The sequence below is a fragment of the Rutilus rutilus genome (genome assembly GCF_951802725.1).
Source record: "Rutilus rutilus genome assembly, chromosome: 22".
Taxonomy (NCBI): domain Eukaryota; kingdom Metazoa; phylum Chordata; class Actinopteri; order Cypriniformes; family Leuciscidae; genus Rutilus; species Rutilus rutilus.
In genome coordinates this window covers 13,938,123-13,955,360 of record NC_140227.1, presented here as the reverse complement: position 1 = coordinate 13,955,360, position 17,238 = coordinate 13,938,123, and the positions used below count along the sequence as shown (strand labels likewise).

Below are 17,238 nucleotides of genomic sequence, written 5' to 3'. Positions count from 1 at the left end.
AGGCCATGAAGCACTTCCTCCCGAAGCGCTCCAGTTCTGCAGCAGGCCGTGCAAAACCGTCTGCTCAGAGCTCACAGCCTAAGCCTCCGTCCACTGCCTCCTCTTCACAACGCCGCCAGACCCAGAGCTCGAGACCGCGCTCTCGCTCATCCAGCCGCCGCCCCGCCCTGCGTGGCCCGCGGCCAAAGGTTGCGTTGAAGCCAGAGGCCCCGAAATCGTCCTAGCACGCCTAGGAAAGCGACGGTGTCCACTTCCACCAAAGCTTGCCGCTCGTCCAGTTCCAGGAAGTGTGACTGGTCCAGCGTATTTAGCAGCCAACAAGCCGGTTCCATTGCCCGCTTGCCTGCACAAAAAAGCAGTTTTACGGCTACCCAGATAAATCCCTTAAAGAGTGTATTTTCTGGTGTCCCGGCCACGGCCGACGGTGTTTCATGTGTAGAAAAAATGCCCACTACTCAGTGCCCATTCCTACACACAAGCACAGCCCTTCACACAGGGCTCGCGCACATAAAATCGACTCAGATCGATTGCGCATTAAACGTAGCAAACGTGCCCACTACCCAGTGCCCACAAACGCTACTTCCCACATGTCTCACGGTCTCTGTAAATACGAGACCAGTATGCATACGCTCTGCTCACGCGAGCAATGCTGTAAAAGTGGTGTATGTGCCCGCTGCTCTGCGCCCACGCCCACACACAGACATGGAATTAGCCCAGCCCTCCCCCTCTCAGTTAAACACTACAGAGGAGTCAAGCGCGGGCATTCTGCCCGCTGTTATCAGCGCGCCCCCTGCCTCAGATGTCATGAGCGCGACGCTTATGTCACAGCACACTGAAGCCGCTGTATCGCGAGCCGATCAGAGCGTGCTTCGCATCCAGCCCCTAGCTACTCGCGCACTTGCGTGGGAAAAGCTTCCCGGGGTTTCAAGATGGGTGCTGAACATCATAAAAGAAGGCTATTCGCTGCAGTTTCGCCGGCGTCCGCGCCACTACATAGCGCGCGTCGAGACCACGGTAGAATCGAAAGTAGCTCATCTACTTCGAGCCGAGATTCTGAAACTGTTGAGCAAAGGGGCTATAGAACCCCTATCTCAAGCCCAAAGCGAAGGGGGGCTTTACAGCAGATACTTCCTGGTGCCCAAGAAAGACGGGGGTCTCAGACCCATACTAGATCTGCGGCAGCTGAACAGAGCGCTTGTGAAGCGCCAGTTCAGGATGCGCATGACCGGAAAAATCCTCGCGCATGTCCGCCGAGGGGACTGGTTTGTGTCAATAGATCTAAAGGACGCGTATTTTCAAATACAGATAGCGTCACGTCACAGGCGATTTTTGAGATTCGCCTTCGAGGGCCAGGCATATCAGTACACAGTCCTGCCTTTCGGCTTGTCCCTGGCACCCCGTACATTTACGAAGTGCATGGACGCAGCGCTCACACCCCTCATACAGCGGGGGATACGAGTGCTGAACTATTTGGACGACTGGCTGATTCTAGCCCAATCTCACTCGGAGCTCGTGGAGCACAGGACCATTTTACTCGATCACCTCGAGAATCTCGGTCTCGCAGTGAACTGGGAAAAGAGCTCGCTATTCCCCAGACAGATTATATCTTTTCTGGGAATAGAACTGAACTCGCTGCTAATGACAGCACGCCTGTCATCTCAGCGCACACTGGACATTCGGCGCGCAGCCGGCTCGTTCCGCTGCGGCGCGATAGTCCCTCTCAAGACATTTCAAAGGATGCTAGGTCTGATGGCCTCAGCATCATCAGTTCTCCAGTTGGGCCTTCTGCGCATGCGCCCACTGCAGTTCTGGCTCAAAAAGAGAGTGCCACGCACAGCGTGGGCCTCCGGTCGGCTTCGCTTCAAGGTCAATCAAGCGTGCATGGCAGCTCTGAAACCTTGGGAGGCAAAAGACTGGTACCAATCAGGTGTATGCCTGGGGACTTCCTCGAGAGTGACGGTGGTGTCCATGGACGCATCCACCTCGGGATGGGGAGCGCTGCTCGAGGGCAGACCGCTTTTTGGCCAATGGTCAAAGCAGGAGAAGCTCCTACATATCAACTGCCTCGAAATGTTGGCAGTGAGCAAGGCGCTCACGCGCTTTTGTCCCCTTATAAGGGGACACCACGTGCTAATACGTTCAGACAACGTCTCAGTGGTGTCCTACATAAATCGCCAGGGCGGCCTCAGGTCCCTTCCCCCCGTCTCCCTCCTGACACAGGTGGTAGAACGGGTCAGGGAAGAAAGATGCTCAGTGCTGCTTGTAGCCCCACTTTGGATGAGCCAACCTTGGTTCCCAATTGTGATGCAGTTAGCAAGCACCGCCCCGTGGCCAGTGCCTCTGAGGAGGGATCTCCTCTCTCAAGCCAACGGCTCGATCTGGCATCCTCACCCAGAGCTGTGGTCCCTTCATGTGTGGGCCATCAACGGGTACCCACTGACCTCCCACAGGGAGTGTTAAACACTATCACGCAGGCTAGAGCTCCGTCTACGCGACGTCTCTATGCCTCCAAATGGTCGGTGTTTTCTGGCTGGTGCACAGCTCGTGGTGTGTCACCCCTACATTGCGGTGTGACGGAGGTTCTCTCCTTCCTACAGGAGCTGTTGGATAAGGGCAGGTCCCCTTCCACGCTCAAAGTCTATGTGGCAGCCATAGCAGTGTTCTCTTCGACCACGCTTGGCCAGTCTATTGGAAGGAACGATTTAGTCATTCGCTTCCTTAGAGGAGCTAAGAGACTGAATCCTCCCAGACCTCCCACAGTCCCTATATGGGACCTTTCTACGGTACTGGAAGCCATGAAAGGTCATCCATTCGAGCCCTTGCAGAAGATTGATCTTAAACACCTGTCTTTCAAGACGGCGTTTCTTCTGGCTCTCGCTTCAGTGAAGCGCATAGGGGACTTACACGCGCTCTCAGTAAGCGCGACGTGCATGGAATTTGGGCCTAATGACTCTAGAGTTATACTCAAACCTAAGCACGGTTATGTTCCTAAATCCCTCAATACATCGTTCAGAGCACAGGTCATCTCCCTGTCTGCCCTGCCGGTCACTGAAGGGAACATGGACGAAAGCTCCCTTTGCCCAGTCAGGGCATTAAGAGCTTATGTGTCTCGCTCGTCTGTTTTCAGACAGACGGAGCAGCTCTTTGTTTCATTCAGCGGGCGTTCTAAGGGACTAGCCGCTTCGAAACAAACCCTATCCAGATGGATAGTGGACGCAATAGCGCTAGCTTACACAACCGGGGCATGCAGTGCCCACTGGGTGTCAGGGCGCACTCCACGAGAAGCATGGCTTCATCGTGGGCCTGGTCAAGTGGGATTGCCTTGCAAGATATTTGTATGGCGGCAGGCTGGGCCTCTCCGTCTACATTTATAAGGTTTTACAACCTAGAGGTTCCCGCACTACAGGCCAGACTACTGTCGATCTAGTGCGGCCAAATCTCATACACTGACACTGTCAGTTATGCAGCTATTGAGTATTGCAGTGCTGCTCTATGCTGCCATGTAGGACGATAGTGGCTAAGCCCCTCCTCTTCCAGGATTCCCTGTGAGTCCCCTGGGTGATTGTGTACTGTATGAACTCCGGGCTGTCGCCCTTGAGTCTATAGTATCAGATCCCAGCACGCACGGCATTTTACAATAGGTTCCCCTAGCGTATTCTACGCAATACGAGAGTATCTCTCGTAAGAGAACGCACTCGGTTACTAACGTAACCTCGGTTCTCTCTAGAGAGAGGAACGAGTACTGCGTATCCTGCCGTGCATGCACGCGCTCTGGTTGCTTCGACTATGAAAAACCAGAGATATCAAGCCTGCGAGCGGTATTTATAGACCTAAGCCACGCCCGTTTCGGCGGGACGTGACGCAGAGGGCGCGAAGCCCGATAGGCTTAAGCAGTTGCCAGCAGACCAGCCAATAGGCGCGCGAGCTGCCTCGCCTATGTCTGTATGCTGCCGCAACGCGTTTTACATTATTACAAAATTAAGGATAATTTTTTTGGCTTCAGTATTCTCGTGGAAAAGGATTTTCCCCTAGCGTATTCTACGCAGTACTCGTTCCTCTCTCTAGAGAGAATCGAGGTTACGTTAGTAACCGAGTACGTTTTATGATCCGTTGCCCCACTAATAAATATTATGGTAAGTGCATTATGAAAGACAATCAATGAAAGTTATTTAGATGCAAATTAGGCTATGTCTGGTTTAACAATTATTGTGTGATTTCGTTTATTGTGCTTTGTCAACTTGAAACATGAATTTGAGAAAGAAAATAATTTTGGGAAGAAAATGCACCACATACTTTTGTCAATGATAAAGCTAAAAGATTGTAAAAGCTTTCAGTTCACCCTGCCTAATTGTAGTTGAAAAGTCAAATTAAGCTTGATTAATGATATACTGTGACTGATAAAATAAACTACAGCATCGAGAATATAACTCCCATGTGTTTTGCATCATTTTAAATTTTAGTCATAGTGTTATGCAAAAAAACACACATAAGAAATGATTGCTGACAGCACTTTTATTTTCAGACAGTTTTTTTTCACACAAAAACACAACAGTGAGTGTCTTTCAGTGCTTTTAAACATTTGTTTCCTTGTTCTTTGTCATGTCACAAATGATGTGTATGAACACTCGTTTTGAATTAAATGTGTGCATGTGTTTGAATACTGTCTCACAGAGCAGCATGCTCTGTGTTTAGTAAGTACGGTGTGAAGTGGTGGTGGTTTGCTTTATTTGGATTGTTGGTCCACCAGTTGAGATGGTGTGGGAACCACCAGATGAGCCAGAGTGAGATCCACCAGAGAAAGAGACAGATCCAGCTGAAAGGCAAAAGAGTCATTAATGCTTAATGTAAAATATGCCTAAAACTGACCATACCACTATATACAAAGATAGATTTCAATTACCTGGTATTTGAGTCCTGGAAGAGTAGGAGGAAAAAGAAAAAAAGAATTAGTGAAGCCATTCAGGACAAGATAATGTAACATGATCCATGCTTCACTGACTTTAACTCACATTAACTTTTATAAATAAATGATCTTACTTAATGTCCTGATTTTCCAGGAGGCTTCTGTAGGTGGCGATCTCCTGCTCCAGACGGCTCTTGATGTCCAGCAACATGACGTAATCTTGTCCCTGTTGCTCAATGCTAGCCCGCATTTGACACAGCTCACCCTCCAACATGTTGATTTGGTTCTGGTAGCCTGCTAGCATACAGCTGTACCTATTCTCTGTGTCTGCCAGTGAGTTCTCCAGTGCCGCTTTCTGTTTGAGCAATGAGAACAAGCACAAAGATCTTAATAAAGCATACTTGGCCATAAAACTGCCTTTGGTTCAGATAATGTAATATCTGTCACTCAACATTCCACTTGTTTCTCACCATGCTGAGTTGAGACTGTAGCTCGATCTCCAGACCCTGCAGAGTGCGTCGCAGATCTGTGATCTGTGTCTTGGTTGTTTGTATGATTTCTGTGCTCTGGGTCACCTCTTTGTTCAATCCTGCCGTCTAAAAGAAAGACAGAAACACACAATATGAATTCAAGTACTGAATATCGTAATCTAAGATATATTGTTTTACCACAGTACCATAAGACACCAGCTGGAATATGTGGTTTATTCTTCAGTAAAGTCAGTTTTTCAGTATGTATAATGGTAAATTAGAATTCACAACAAAATAATTTAAAGAGACAGACGAGGTCTTACCTGGTTTTTAAACCAGTCTTCCTGTTCCCTGCGGTGTTTCTGTATGATGGTCTCGTAATGACAACGAATCTCATCCAGAACCTTGTTCAGGTCTTGCTGAGGAGCAGCATCAACCTCTACATTCACTGTGCCTGTCAGTTGACACCTCAGTGCTGCCAGCTCCTAAAACGTCATAATATAATATAATATAATATAATATAATATAATATAATATAATATAATATAATATAATATAATATAATATAATGGTCCAAACTTTCAGGATCAGTCATATATAAATGATTCTGTCAGAAAGCTACTACAAACCTCCTGGTGGTTCTTCTTCATAAACTCCAGCTCTTCCTGCAAATTCCTGATCTGCATCTCCAGGTCGGCCTTTGCCCGGTGTGTCTGGTCCAGCAAGCGATTCAGGTTAGCGATGTCGGACTCCACGCACTGGCGCATCACCACCTCATGCTCATATCTGATTGGTGGAAAGGTCACACAGGGAATTAAACTCACCGATCAACGTTTAAACATGACGAGTATCATACAGTATATATACACACACTACCATACAAAATTTTGGGCTCGGTATGAAATTTTTATTTTTTTTTAAAGTCTCATGCTCACCAGTGCTGCATTTTTTGGATAAAAATACAGTAAAACAGTAATAATGTAAAATATTATTTCAAATGCAATTTTTTCCTGTGATGTCAAAGCTGAATTTTCAGCATCATAACAGTCTTCAGTGTCACATGATCGTTCAGAAATCAGTCTAATACACTGATTTGGTGCTCAATACATATTCTTCTTCTTATTATTATTATTATAAATGTTGAAAACAGTTGTGCTGCTTAATATTTTTGTCGAAACTGTAATACATACACAAAAAAAAAAAAATCTTTATGACCCCAAACTTTTGAATGGCATAGATAAACACTGTGAAGCTGTTGCATTTTAGGCATCAATATAGTTATGTCTAATTTAGTGGTCAACACTGTTTAACTTACTTCACCCTGAAGTCATCAGCAGCCAGTTTAGAGTTGTCGATCTGCAGGAGGATGTTGGCATTGTGGATGGTAGCATTTTTAATCTGAAAGGTAGAATATTGATATATAAATTTTATTACATTAGAATGTATTTAAATCTGGAGCATTGCTGTAGATCATCAGAACCTGAAGTGATTATCTGCAGTCTGATTTTCAGCTGCTATATGCAAAGAAATGTCAGTTCACTAGAATTTGCTATATGTGTCATTCATTTAGAGATCACTGTACCTTGTCCTTCAGGTCCTTGATGGTGTTCCAGTAGGTGCTGTAGTCCCTCTGTGCGATCGGCCCCTTCTTCTCATAGTACTCGCGGATCTGCCTCTCCAGAATGGCATTGGCAGCTTCCAGGGAGCGCACCTTCTCCAGGTAGGACGCCAGACGGTCGTTCAGGTTCTGCATAGTGGCCTTCTCATTCAGCTGGTAGTCATTTACAACGCAGCCTCCTGGTGCAAATCCTCCACCAAATCCTCCACCAAATCCTCCACCATATCCTCCGCCATATCCTCCACCATATCCTCCGCCAAAACCGTATCCTCCGCAGTATCCTCCACCGCCTCCAATTCTGGAATGCAGCAAGGAGGAAGAGATGCGGGTGCTTCCACCATGACCACCTCCATGCACGCTGAAGGCTTTATGTGGGAAGGCTGGCGAACAGCTCCGACTCTTGGTGACTATGGACTTTGAGGTCACAGTCTTGGGACCTTTGTAGGATGTCGTGCGAACAGAGACCGACATAGTTGGATGGATACGGAGATGAGATGAACCCAGAGAGGACACTGAAGGAAACCGGTAGAGTTGTCCTGGCTAGGATGGCACGTTTGAGCCCAGCTCTGACCTCTTATAGAGATGGAGATCCAGGGTGGCTCCAGCACTTTGTGGGTGGGTGAGGGAGGTAAGGTGTGTGTGAGAGAGTGTGTTTGTGCCAGACCCAGCTGTCACCACCAGCAGAGTTGAAACTTAGTGTTCAGGCTCCACCCTGGTGAGGAAACTGCAAAAGAATTTTATACTCCTTAGATGTACTCACCCTCCAGACTACAATGGAGGGAGTGCAATAAGACAACTAGGCTTTCGACACACAAGTTGTATGCATGTGTGTGTGTGTTAATGAGCGTGTTTGTAAGTGTTTTATGCCAGTGGAGGAAATCTCTTTGAGAGTTCGAGGCAGAAAAAGGAGGCTGAGCCGGGCAAGCGAGGATAGAGATTTTATAAATTCACCATTTTAATAATAATAAAGAGGGATTTAGCTGACAGGTAACTCCCTGAGGCGATGTGAGATCATCTGAGACAGTTTCACCAGCCTTTTACAGGTCATACGGATCAGCCTGAGTACTTCAGCCCAGTTTGTTTATTTTATTTTAGGCTATTTCATTTTATTATTTTATTTTATTTTAGGCTATTTTATGGTGCATGTGAGCTGAGGTGTAAAAAGTACTTAGAAATTGTACTGAACATGGTGTATTTACCTATGGGTACATTGTCAATAGTCAAGTAGTTAAAACTAAAGAGTAAACTTTTTTTTCTTTATAAATAACCCATGTGTGCATGTTTGTCTGTCTTGAGCATTGGTTATAATTAAACAGTGCTATAGGTAAAAACGGTGGGGAATAATGAGAAATATTGTCTTACATGGGAGAATTACAAAGTTATGGTTAATTACATTTCATAATGCTTTTATTAATATTAATTTATTTTTTATTATTACATTTAACATATTTTTACTAAAATTTTGCATGAAACCAGTTGTTATTACAGTTTCATGCACTAGATGTCGCTGTGAGCCACTAGATTCAGTATCAGCGCTGATTCTCACAGCTCTCGCCGGGTGCAGTGGCGCGCGCCTGTAATCCAAGATACTGGGAGGCTGAGGCTGGAGGATCGCTTGAGCTCAGGGGTTCTGGGCTGCAGTGGACTATGTCGATCGGGTGTCCGCGCTAAGTTCGGTATCGATATGGTGCTCCTGGGGGAGCCCGGGATCACCAGGTTGTCTAAGGAGGGGTGAACCGGCCCAGGTCGGAGACGGAGCAGGTCAAAGTCCCCGTGCCGATCAGTAGTGGGATCGCGCCTGTGAATAGACACTGCAGTGCAGCCTGAGCAATACAGCGAGACTCAGTCTTTTGTGTGCATATTTACCTTTTTGTTTTAATGTAAACGTATCATTCTTTCTGCTTTAGTTTACATTCTAAGGTATAGGCTAAAATTATACTTGCAATTTAGAAAGCTGATTTCAGGTTTGCAGAACGTTTCAGTTATAAAAGAGGTGTCAAGGTTCTGTCACTTCTGTCTAGTTTATTTCTTGGTTTTGTGACAGAGCCCTGACACTCCTGTTTGTCTTGTCTGTGTCTGAGCGCGCGGATTCGAGCGTCTAGTCTCTTGTGTTCCCCCCTCGGGGTAGTTTTTGTTTGTGTTTTTTCCCCCTTGTTTTTTATGAAATAAAAGCTCATCAACTCTGCACCTGAGTTCTCGCACCTTTCACCACCCCCGTATAAATTATTCTCCCTGCACAAACACACATACACAAATTACAGTCTTCTGTTTTTATTTGAAAGTTTCATGACTGTTATGTTCATATGTTAAAATATACATTGTGATTAAAAAAAAAGTTTTTTTGTCAGAATGCAAATACTTTTGAAAGGCCGTCTATAGATCTACTCTAGAAGGTACTGGGAGGGCAATATCAGTGCTGATACTATTGATATATGTGGACAGTTTTATTGTTTTATCTTAAAGGAACACTCCTCTGTTTTTTTAAATAGGGCTTATTCACCATCTTTGCTACATTTAGATAGGTGGGCAAATGCATTTTTGTCTCAGTGCATGCATTTTTTTAGTTTGGAAGCGCCACCGCTAGCTTAGCTTAGCATAATGAATGGAATCCTTTGTTGCCAGCTAGCATGTCATGAGTAAAAGTGATACAAAATAAAAAATTAAAAAAACTAAGTACTTCTTGTGGCCTGCGTATTCACAACGAGTACAAATAGCAATGGAGATTAAGGGTGTATTCACACCTGCCTTGTTTGGTTCGTTTGAATCGAACTCAAGTTCGTTTCCCCCCTTGGTGCGGATCTTTTGGGCAGGTGCGAATACAGCAATCGCACTCGGGTGCGGACCAAACAACCGAACCGAGAACCGGCTGAAGAGGTGGTCTCGGTCCGGTTCCAAACGAACTCTGGTATGGTTCGTTTACGGTGTGAACATGAACCGACCCAATTGCTGGAAAAATACTGATGTGTTCAGCAAGGTTAGCGAATGGATGAAGGAGAGGGGATATAAGCGGTCTCGCGCACAGTCCGGCACGCTGTCTGTGCACACGATACTGTTGCACGTCTTTCTACGTGTCGTGTGTGCATCATTCAGGACATTCACAGACAGAGTGTTCTCTTTTGTCTTATCGCGCATAAATGGTTTAAAAGCATTTACATGTATAGGAACGACATTGTATCATATGATGCTTATTATATTCTTCATATTGCGTTTGTAGAGAATAACACCAAATCAGTAAAAGAACAAATATTGCATTACGAAATATCTCCATGCTGAGCCTGTTTTTGCACTTCCTGCTTTTCCCTGCTTGAGAGTTCCTGTCCAATGAATAGACGACCTTAGCACACGTGTGGTTTTGTTTACAAATTTTGGTTCACTTGCAAAAAGAGCAGTGTGAAAATGAACCGTACCAAACAAAAAAATCAACATTGTATTTGGTCCGGACCAAAGCAAGTGAACTATCGGACTTTCCTGGTGTGAATACACCCTAAGACTAGGCGATTTCCCAGGCAGATACTGACTTGGGACTATATTGGGGTGAAGCACAGCCGAAGCACTGCTACTTGGGCGCAGAGATATCACACTCACAGTCACCACCAGTTCGTGTTGACTCTCATCCTCACGTCCTCAGGCTGTTGAGCAATCGCAACCTCCTCCTCCTGTCGTTCTATTTCCAAAGCACGCAGCTCCTCTTCTGAAAACTCTGGTTCATAGAGGTATAGTTCTGGATCTTGACTGTCAGAGAAGTCACCCTCCTCGTCTCTCACAAAATCCGCCATGTTCATTGCCATTCACTATGTCTACTGTAGGAAAAATAGCCGGCTACTATTCACGCTGGTATGTTGGCGGAAGTTGGGGGATTTCAGATATCTCTGCGCTCAAGTAGCAGTGCTTCGCCCCAATATAGTCCCAAGTCAATATCTGCCTAGGAAATTGCCTAGTCTTAATCTGCATTGCTATTTGTACTCGTTGTGAATACGCAGGCCACAAGAAGTAATTAGTTTTTTATTTTATTACATTTTTTTTATCACTTTTACTCATGACATGCTAGCTGGCAACAAAGGATTCCATTCATTATGCTAAGCTAAGCTGTGTGAAACAATGCATGCACTGAGACAAAAATGCGTTTGCCCACCTATCTAAATGTAGGAAAGACGGTGAATAAGCCCTATTTCAAAAAACGGTGGAGTGTTCCTTTAAGATTGCATTTTAGCACTTTGGAGTGCCACTTGTTTTTCATGTTTTTGAATGTCTTTCAACAAGTTCAAATCATGCAGTCCACAAAATGTTCAGTTGTCGATAGCACGTCTCTCGTTTCCTTGCCATCTGGGCATGAGAATCAACATTCAAGTGTGATACAGTACATTGTTTCCTGTGACTGTGATTCCAGAATAAATGCATTATGCCACATTAACAAGTGTAAACAAACAATTTCTCCAGAGATAAAGGTAACAGATAGCTCTTTACAGTTTAATTTAAACTTTTTGCAACAAGCAAAGAACTGAAACAGTGAAAACTGAAAGAAAACAGAAACAGTGAAAACCATCGCTGGACAGGACTTTTGAAGTTTTCAGATGTAAGATTTCATTATATTTATGTCAATGATGTATATAGCGAAGTTTACTGTAAGAAATCAGGTAGTGATTTACCAAAATCACAGTGAACACACTGAGCAACACAACACTAAAACTTTTTTTTTTTTTTTTGGTGAAAGTGCATCAGCTCACCCAGCCGACAACCTCTAAGCATGATTGCAGCAGCTCGTTTTATGCTTTCTTTTAAGACAGACGATGAAACAATTTTAATTTAACAGCACTGAAGCAAATTAAACAGTAAAATCTCATCATGCCCTGTCAATCAGCATCTGAGCAATAATAATGCCACTCCTATGTCTGCCAATGCGTCTGCTTTTTCAAGTTAATTTTGTAGTATCTCTACATTTCACTAACTCTTTTGTTCTTGTCTCTCTCTTTATGAAGATTACATGCCATTAAATGACTTGTTACATCCTGCATATTACATAAATGTAATTTGTGGTTAATCATAGTCAAATAAAAGAAGGAAAATGGTTACATATAGGCTACATAAAGGTCTCTGGGTTTAATCTCTTTCTGCGCATATGTTTTGTGCATATTCCTCGTTTTCTTTTATCCAGTTTACACAATTGCAATTGTTTATGAGGGTCGAAGGTTTTTGCAGATAAAGAGGAAGTCAATGGCCTGCCAGCTTTTTTTGACCTTCACTTCACCACTTTTGTGATGGATCTGTTGCCAGGCAACTTAAACAATATTGTTTTAAGCCTGTTATGGAAGGAACCCATGAGTAACAACCGGGAAGAGTAACCCAGTTCATTTCCCTCAGAGACTCTTTTCTAGTGATTGTCAGTAAACATATTATTATGAAATGTAGTACATAAATACAATGTAATCAGACTCTTTGTAGGTGAGTATTTGACTCATCTTATATTTAAAATAGACTGTGTGTTCAGATAAAGAATAACAATGATGTAAAAAGTTATCCATGACAGCATGCAGCTTTATTTTCAGAGACGGGTTTCATCACACACAAAAATACAAATATGAGTATCATCCATTTTTCTTTCAGTAACACATGTTTCCTTGTTCTCAGTGATACTTTCAGTATACATTCAAAACCAAATGTATGTGTGTGCCCAGATGGTGTCTCATAAAGCGGTGTGCTCTGCATTTAGCTGAAGGAATGCTGTGTCTGCTTGATAGTTGTTCCACCTGTGGTGACGGTGATAGTCCCACCTGAAGAGAGAGAAAGAGAGTCAGTAATGCATGATGTATGGCATTCACTGCAGTATATACTTGAAACTGACCATCCCACCACAATATGCAAAGAGATATTTCACTTACCTGGTATTTGAGTCCTGAGAATTAAAAAAGAAAAGATGCATTAGTGAAGCAATTCCAGAACAAGATTATGTAACATGATCCACAGATTTTGACACACATATATATAAAGGATATGAACTTACTTAATGTCCTGATTTTCCAGGAGGCTTCTGTAGGTGGCGATCTCCTGCTCCAGACGGCTCTTGATGTCCAGCAACATGGCGTAATCTCGTCCCTGTTGCTCAATGCTAGCCCGCATTTGACTCAGCTCACCCTCCAACATGTTGATTTGGTCCTGGTAGCCTGCTAGCATACAGCTGTACCTATTCTCTGTGTCTGCCAGTGAGTTCTCCAGTGCCGCTTTCTGTTTGAGCAATGAGAACCAGCAGAAATAAGTCACTGTGTATATTTGTGTTCTGTGAAAGAAAGTCAAAAGGGTTGGAGCAAAATGAGGGGGAGTAAATTATGACCTTTTTACACATGCTTGGTATCTGAAAAACACCAATGTGCAAGTCCACAAATGGACCCTTCAGATTTCCAGACGTTATAAATGGCTTCTCCTCATTCCTTTCATTGTACCTCACTTACTATCTGGGATTTGGAGGACTTCAAATAAAACATTCTTGACACATCTCACACTCACCCTCCTTTCCCTGTTTTTTGTCCATCTTTGCCTCCCTTTCTGTGTCCTCTTCTTGGCCTACTTCCCTAACCTCTTACGTAAAATGTTCCTGCCTTTGGTTCAGATAATGAAATCTCTCTTTCTCTCTCCACCCTACAGTTCCTACATTCCACTTGTTTCTCACCATGCTGAGTTGAGACTGTAGCTCGATCTCCAGACCCTGCAGAGTGCGTCGCAGATCTGTGATCTGTGTCTTGGTTGTTTGTATGATTTCTGTGCTCTGGGTCACCTCTTTGGTCAATCCTGCCGTCTAAAAGAAAGACAGAAACACACAATATGAATTCAAGTACTGAATAGTCAGTTTTTCAGTATGTATAATGGTAGAATTCACAACCAAAGGATTTAAAGAGACAGACGAGGTCTTACCTGGTTTTTAAACCAGTCTTCCTGTTCTCTGCGGTGTTTCGTTATGATGGTCTCGTAATGAGAACGAATCTCGTCCAGAACCCTGTTCAGGTCTTGCTGAGGAGCAGCATCAACCTCTACATTCACTGTGCCTGTCAGCTGAGACCTCAGTGCTGCCAAGTCCTGTAAACCCACAAGGCTCAAGCATCAGTTCACTGAATGGATTCACAAGTTCTGATAACAACTACATGCAAGCTACTACAAACCTCCTGGTGGTTCTTCTTCATAAACGCCAGCTCATCCTGCAGAGTCTCGATCTGCATCTCCAGGTCGGCCTTTGTCAGGGTCGTCTGGTCCAGCAAGCGACGCAGGTTGGCGATGTCAGCCTCCACAGACTGCCGCATTACTAACTCGTGCTCAAATCTGATTGGTGGAGAGGCAGAAATGGGAATAAACTCACCCATCATGTTTTAAACATGACCAGTATGATCTTTTAAGAAGCTAAAGTAACAGAGTAACAGTATAGTAACAGAGAAACTATTATTTGAGAGAATTTACTTTATCCTGAAGTCATCAGCAGCCAGTTTAGAGTTGTCGATCTGCAGGAGGATGTTGGCGTTGTTGATGGTAGCGTTTTTAATCTGAAAGTAGAATATTGATGTACAATTTTATTACATTAGAATGTATAAATCTGGAGCATTGCTGTAGATCATTAAAACCTGAAGTGATTATCTGCAGTCTGCTTTTCAGCTGCTGTATGCAAAGAAATGTCAGTACACTAGAATTTGCTATATGTGTCATTCATTTAGAGATCACTGTACCTTGTCCTTCAGGTCCTTGATGGTGTTCCAGTAGGCGCTGTAGTCCCTCTGTGCGATCGGCCCCTTCTTCTCATAGTACTCGCGGATCTGCCTCTCCAGAGTGGCATTTGCAGTCTCCAGGGAGCGCACCTTCTCCAGGTAGGACGCCAGACGGTCGTTCAGGTTCTGCATGGTGGCCTTCTCATTCACCTGCATGTAGTCACAGTCCCCTGCAACCATGTGTCCAGAGCTGAATCCTCCACCATATCCTCCACCATATCCTCCACTGTATCCTCCGCCGTATCCTCCACCAAAACCGTATCCTCCACCGCCTCCAATTCTGGAGGAAGAGATGCGGGTGCTTCCACCATAACCACCTCCATGAACGCTGAAGGCTTTATGTGGAAAGGCTGACGAACTGCTCCGAGTCTTGGTGATTATGGACTTTGAGGTCACAGTCTTGGGACCTTTGGAGGATGTCGTGTGGTAAGAGATCGACATGGTGAATGGATGCAGAGATGAGAAGAATGCAGAGAGGACACTGCAGAAAACTGCTAAAGTTATCCTGAAGAGGATTGGTGCCTTCGAGCTGAGCTCGGTCCTCTTATAGAGATGGAGCTTGAGGGCGGGTCCTGCTCTTTGGGGACGGGAGGGGGGGAGGAGGGTGTGTGCCAGACCCCTCTGCAATCTCCAGCTATGTTGAGACTCGAGGACCAGAGTTTGGTTTCCACCCTAGTGAGGAAACTGCAAAGGAATGTCTCTGTGTCTGTATGAACTACTGCAATGTTCTCACCCTTGAGATTTCAATGAAGGGAGTGCAGTGGGGTTATGAGCACTTTGACACACACACACACACACACACACATAGACGTGTGTTCACGTGTGTGTGTGTGTGTGTGTGTGTGTGCATGTGTCTGTGCAAGTGATTTGGGCAAGTTTTCCTTTCTCTGTCAGCTTGAAATAGAACAAAGACACTTAACCAGTAATGTGACGATACCAAGTAGTTTTAAATTCAGTATTTATTTTTGATCAAGCAGTAAATATAAACCTGGAAGCAATCAAACATCAGAGTTTCAGAGTTCAAATGTTTGTTCTCAGGCTGCAGCTGTGAGAAGGAAAGTCATAATTTGAAACCAAGAGGACACTTGTGCTGGGTCCTGTTTGCTATAGACTCATGGGTCAGTGACAAATAAGAGTGTTTTACACACATGTGCCAAGTTAAATGTACTCTTTTTATTCATGTTGGTTTCATAATTTTTTTTCTGCATGTTTGTCGCACCACATTACATTGTCTGTTGTACTGATGACTTCATTTTGTGGACAAAAGATGTTTTTCAAATATTATTAAGCTGTATAACAGTTCGATTTTTTTGAGTTACAATAAAATTTAAATGCAAAATGCAATTGTTTTTTAGTTTTTTACAAATTTCATTCTCCTAATGTATGAAAAAAAAATCTAAATATCAAAATGTACTTTAATAAACGAATACTCTAAATGAGAGTTATTTGACATGTAGTTGCAAAGTTACTTATAGTTAGTAGAAGGTCTAAAGTGGACTATTGAAAAAAGACCATTGGAATTTTTAAATACATCCTTTGATGTTTGTATGAAGTTCATACAATTTTTAGAAAAAGCGGCTGTTTATCTGAGCAAGGACACGCTCAAGCTATTTGACATGACAGTGTTCTTTCCGACAAAGTTCTATGATGTTGTGTTGGTTGACAAGGTGTTGCTATCCAGTTGCCAGGGTGTTCAAATTGTTTTGATTTTATTTTTGTTTATTGCTATGTTTGTCTAAGCTAGCACCGGTAAATGAATGGAGTGTTTTCATTGGTAAAAGGTCAGGAGAGAGATTTGTGTGCAAAATTACATCGTGTGCTTGTTTTAAGATTTGTAATTTAGCAGCTTTTTAAAACATGCACTTGATGTTAAGGGTGGTGCCATTTGTAAGATTTTAAGCATGTGTTTTGTGTCAGTTGATGCTTGCAGAAGATTTGCTTTCATTGTAGGCTCCCTGGGGGGGATGTGACATCATCTGATAATTTCACCATCACCCTCTTAACAGGTCACATCTGGAACTTTGCATGAACTTGGATACCTCACTGATCAACAATAGAGAATTGGGGAGTGGTGTGTGTGTGTGTGTGTGTGGGGGGGGGGGGGGGGGGGGGGGGGCATACAAGAGACATCTTGTATACAAGAGACATACAACTTGCAGTATGAAATTAGTTTTCTGGGAGAATTATTCAATTCCAGGGTCATTATACAGATATATCACAGTCATCAGAATCAAGTTTTGCATAATGTTGTTTAAATAACAGAATATTCCATTATTCAATATATATGCAGTCATTTTCCATATACTGTATATATATATATATATATATATATATATATATATATAGCTTTCACCACTAGCATGTATCTACATGACTTAAGATCTGCTTGATCTTTTCTTCTTTTTGTGCTCAGGTCTTTCTCTGTTGTGAGGGCATTAGTCTGGTTGACTCTCATTCATGACTCATTGTATAAACAAACAGATCTCCACCTCACCTCTCTCTCTG

The 17,238-nt window shown here is 43.7% G+C and overlaps 1 protein-coding gene and 1 pseudogene across 2 annotated transcripts in view; both read right to left on the bottom strand.

The window, feature by feature from the left end:
* LOC311282189 overlaps window positions 1-15,458 on the bottom strand; it is a 37,450-nt pseudogene extending 21,992 nt beyond the window's left edge. The window contains exons 1-8 of the transcript in view: window positions 14,695-15,458; window positions 14,432-14,514; window positions 14,140-14,296; window positions 13,895-14,056; window positions 13,653-13,778; window positions 12,990-13,210; window positions 12,868-12,881; window positions 12,736-12,759 (exon numbers count right to left, since the gene is read on the bottom strand). The product of the transcript in view is annotated as an uncharacterized misc_RNA (transcript). The remainder of the gene's footprint in view (window positions 1-12,735; window positions 12,760-12,867; window positions 12,882-12,989; window positions 13,211-13,652; window positions 13,779-13,894; window positions 14,057-14,139; window positions 14,297-14,431; window positions 14,515-14,694) is intronic.
* Window positions 4,590-7,532, bottom strand: LOC311281534 (keratin, type I cytoskeletal 19-like). The gene is made up of 8 exons (XM_084394552.1): window positions 6,956-7,532; window positions 6,689-6,771; window positions 6,003-6,159; window positions 5,697-5,858; window positions 5,374-5,499; window positions 5,038-5,258; window positions 4,901-4,914; window positions 4,590-4,813 (listed from the first exon to the last, which is right to left on the bottom strand). The coding sequence occupies exons 1-8, from the start codon at window positions 7,460-7,462 to the stop codon at window positions 4,689-4,691; spliced, it is 1,395 nt and encodes a 464-aa protein (XP_084250678.1). The 5' UTR covers window positions 7,463-7,532; the 3' UTR covers window positions 4,590-4,688.
* Window positions 15,459-17,238: the final 1,780 nt, after the last annotated feature.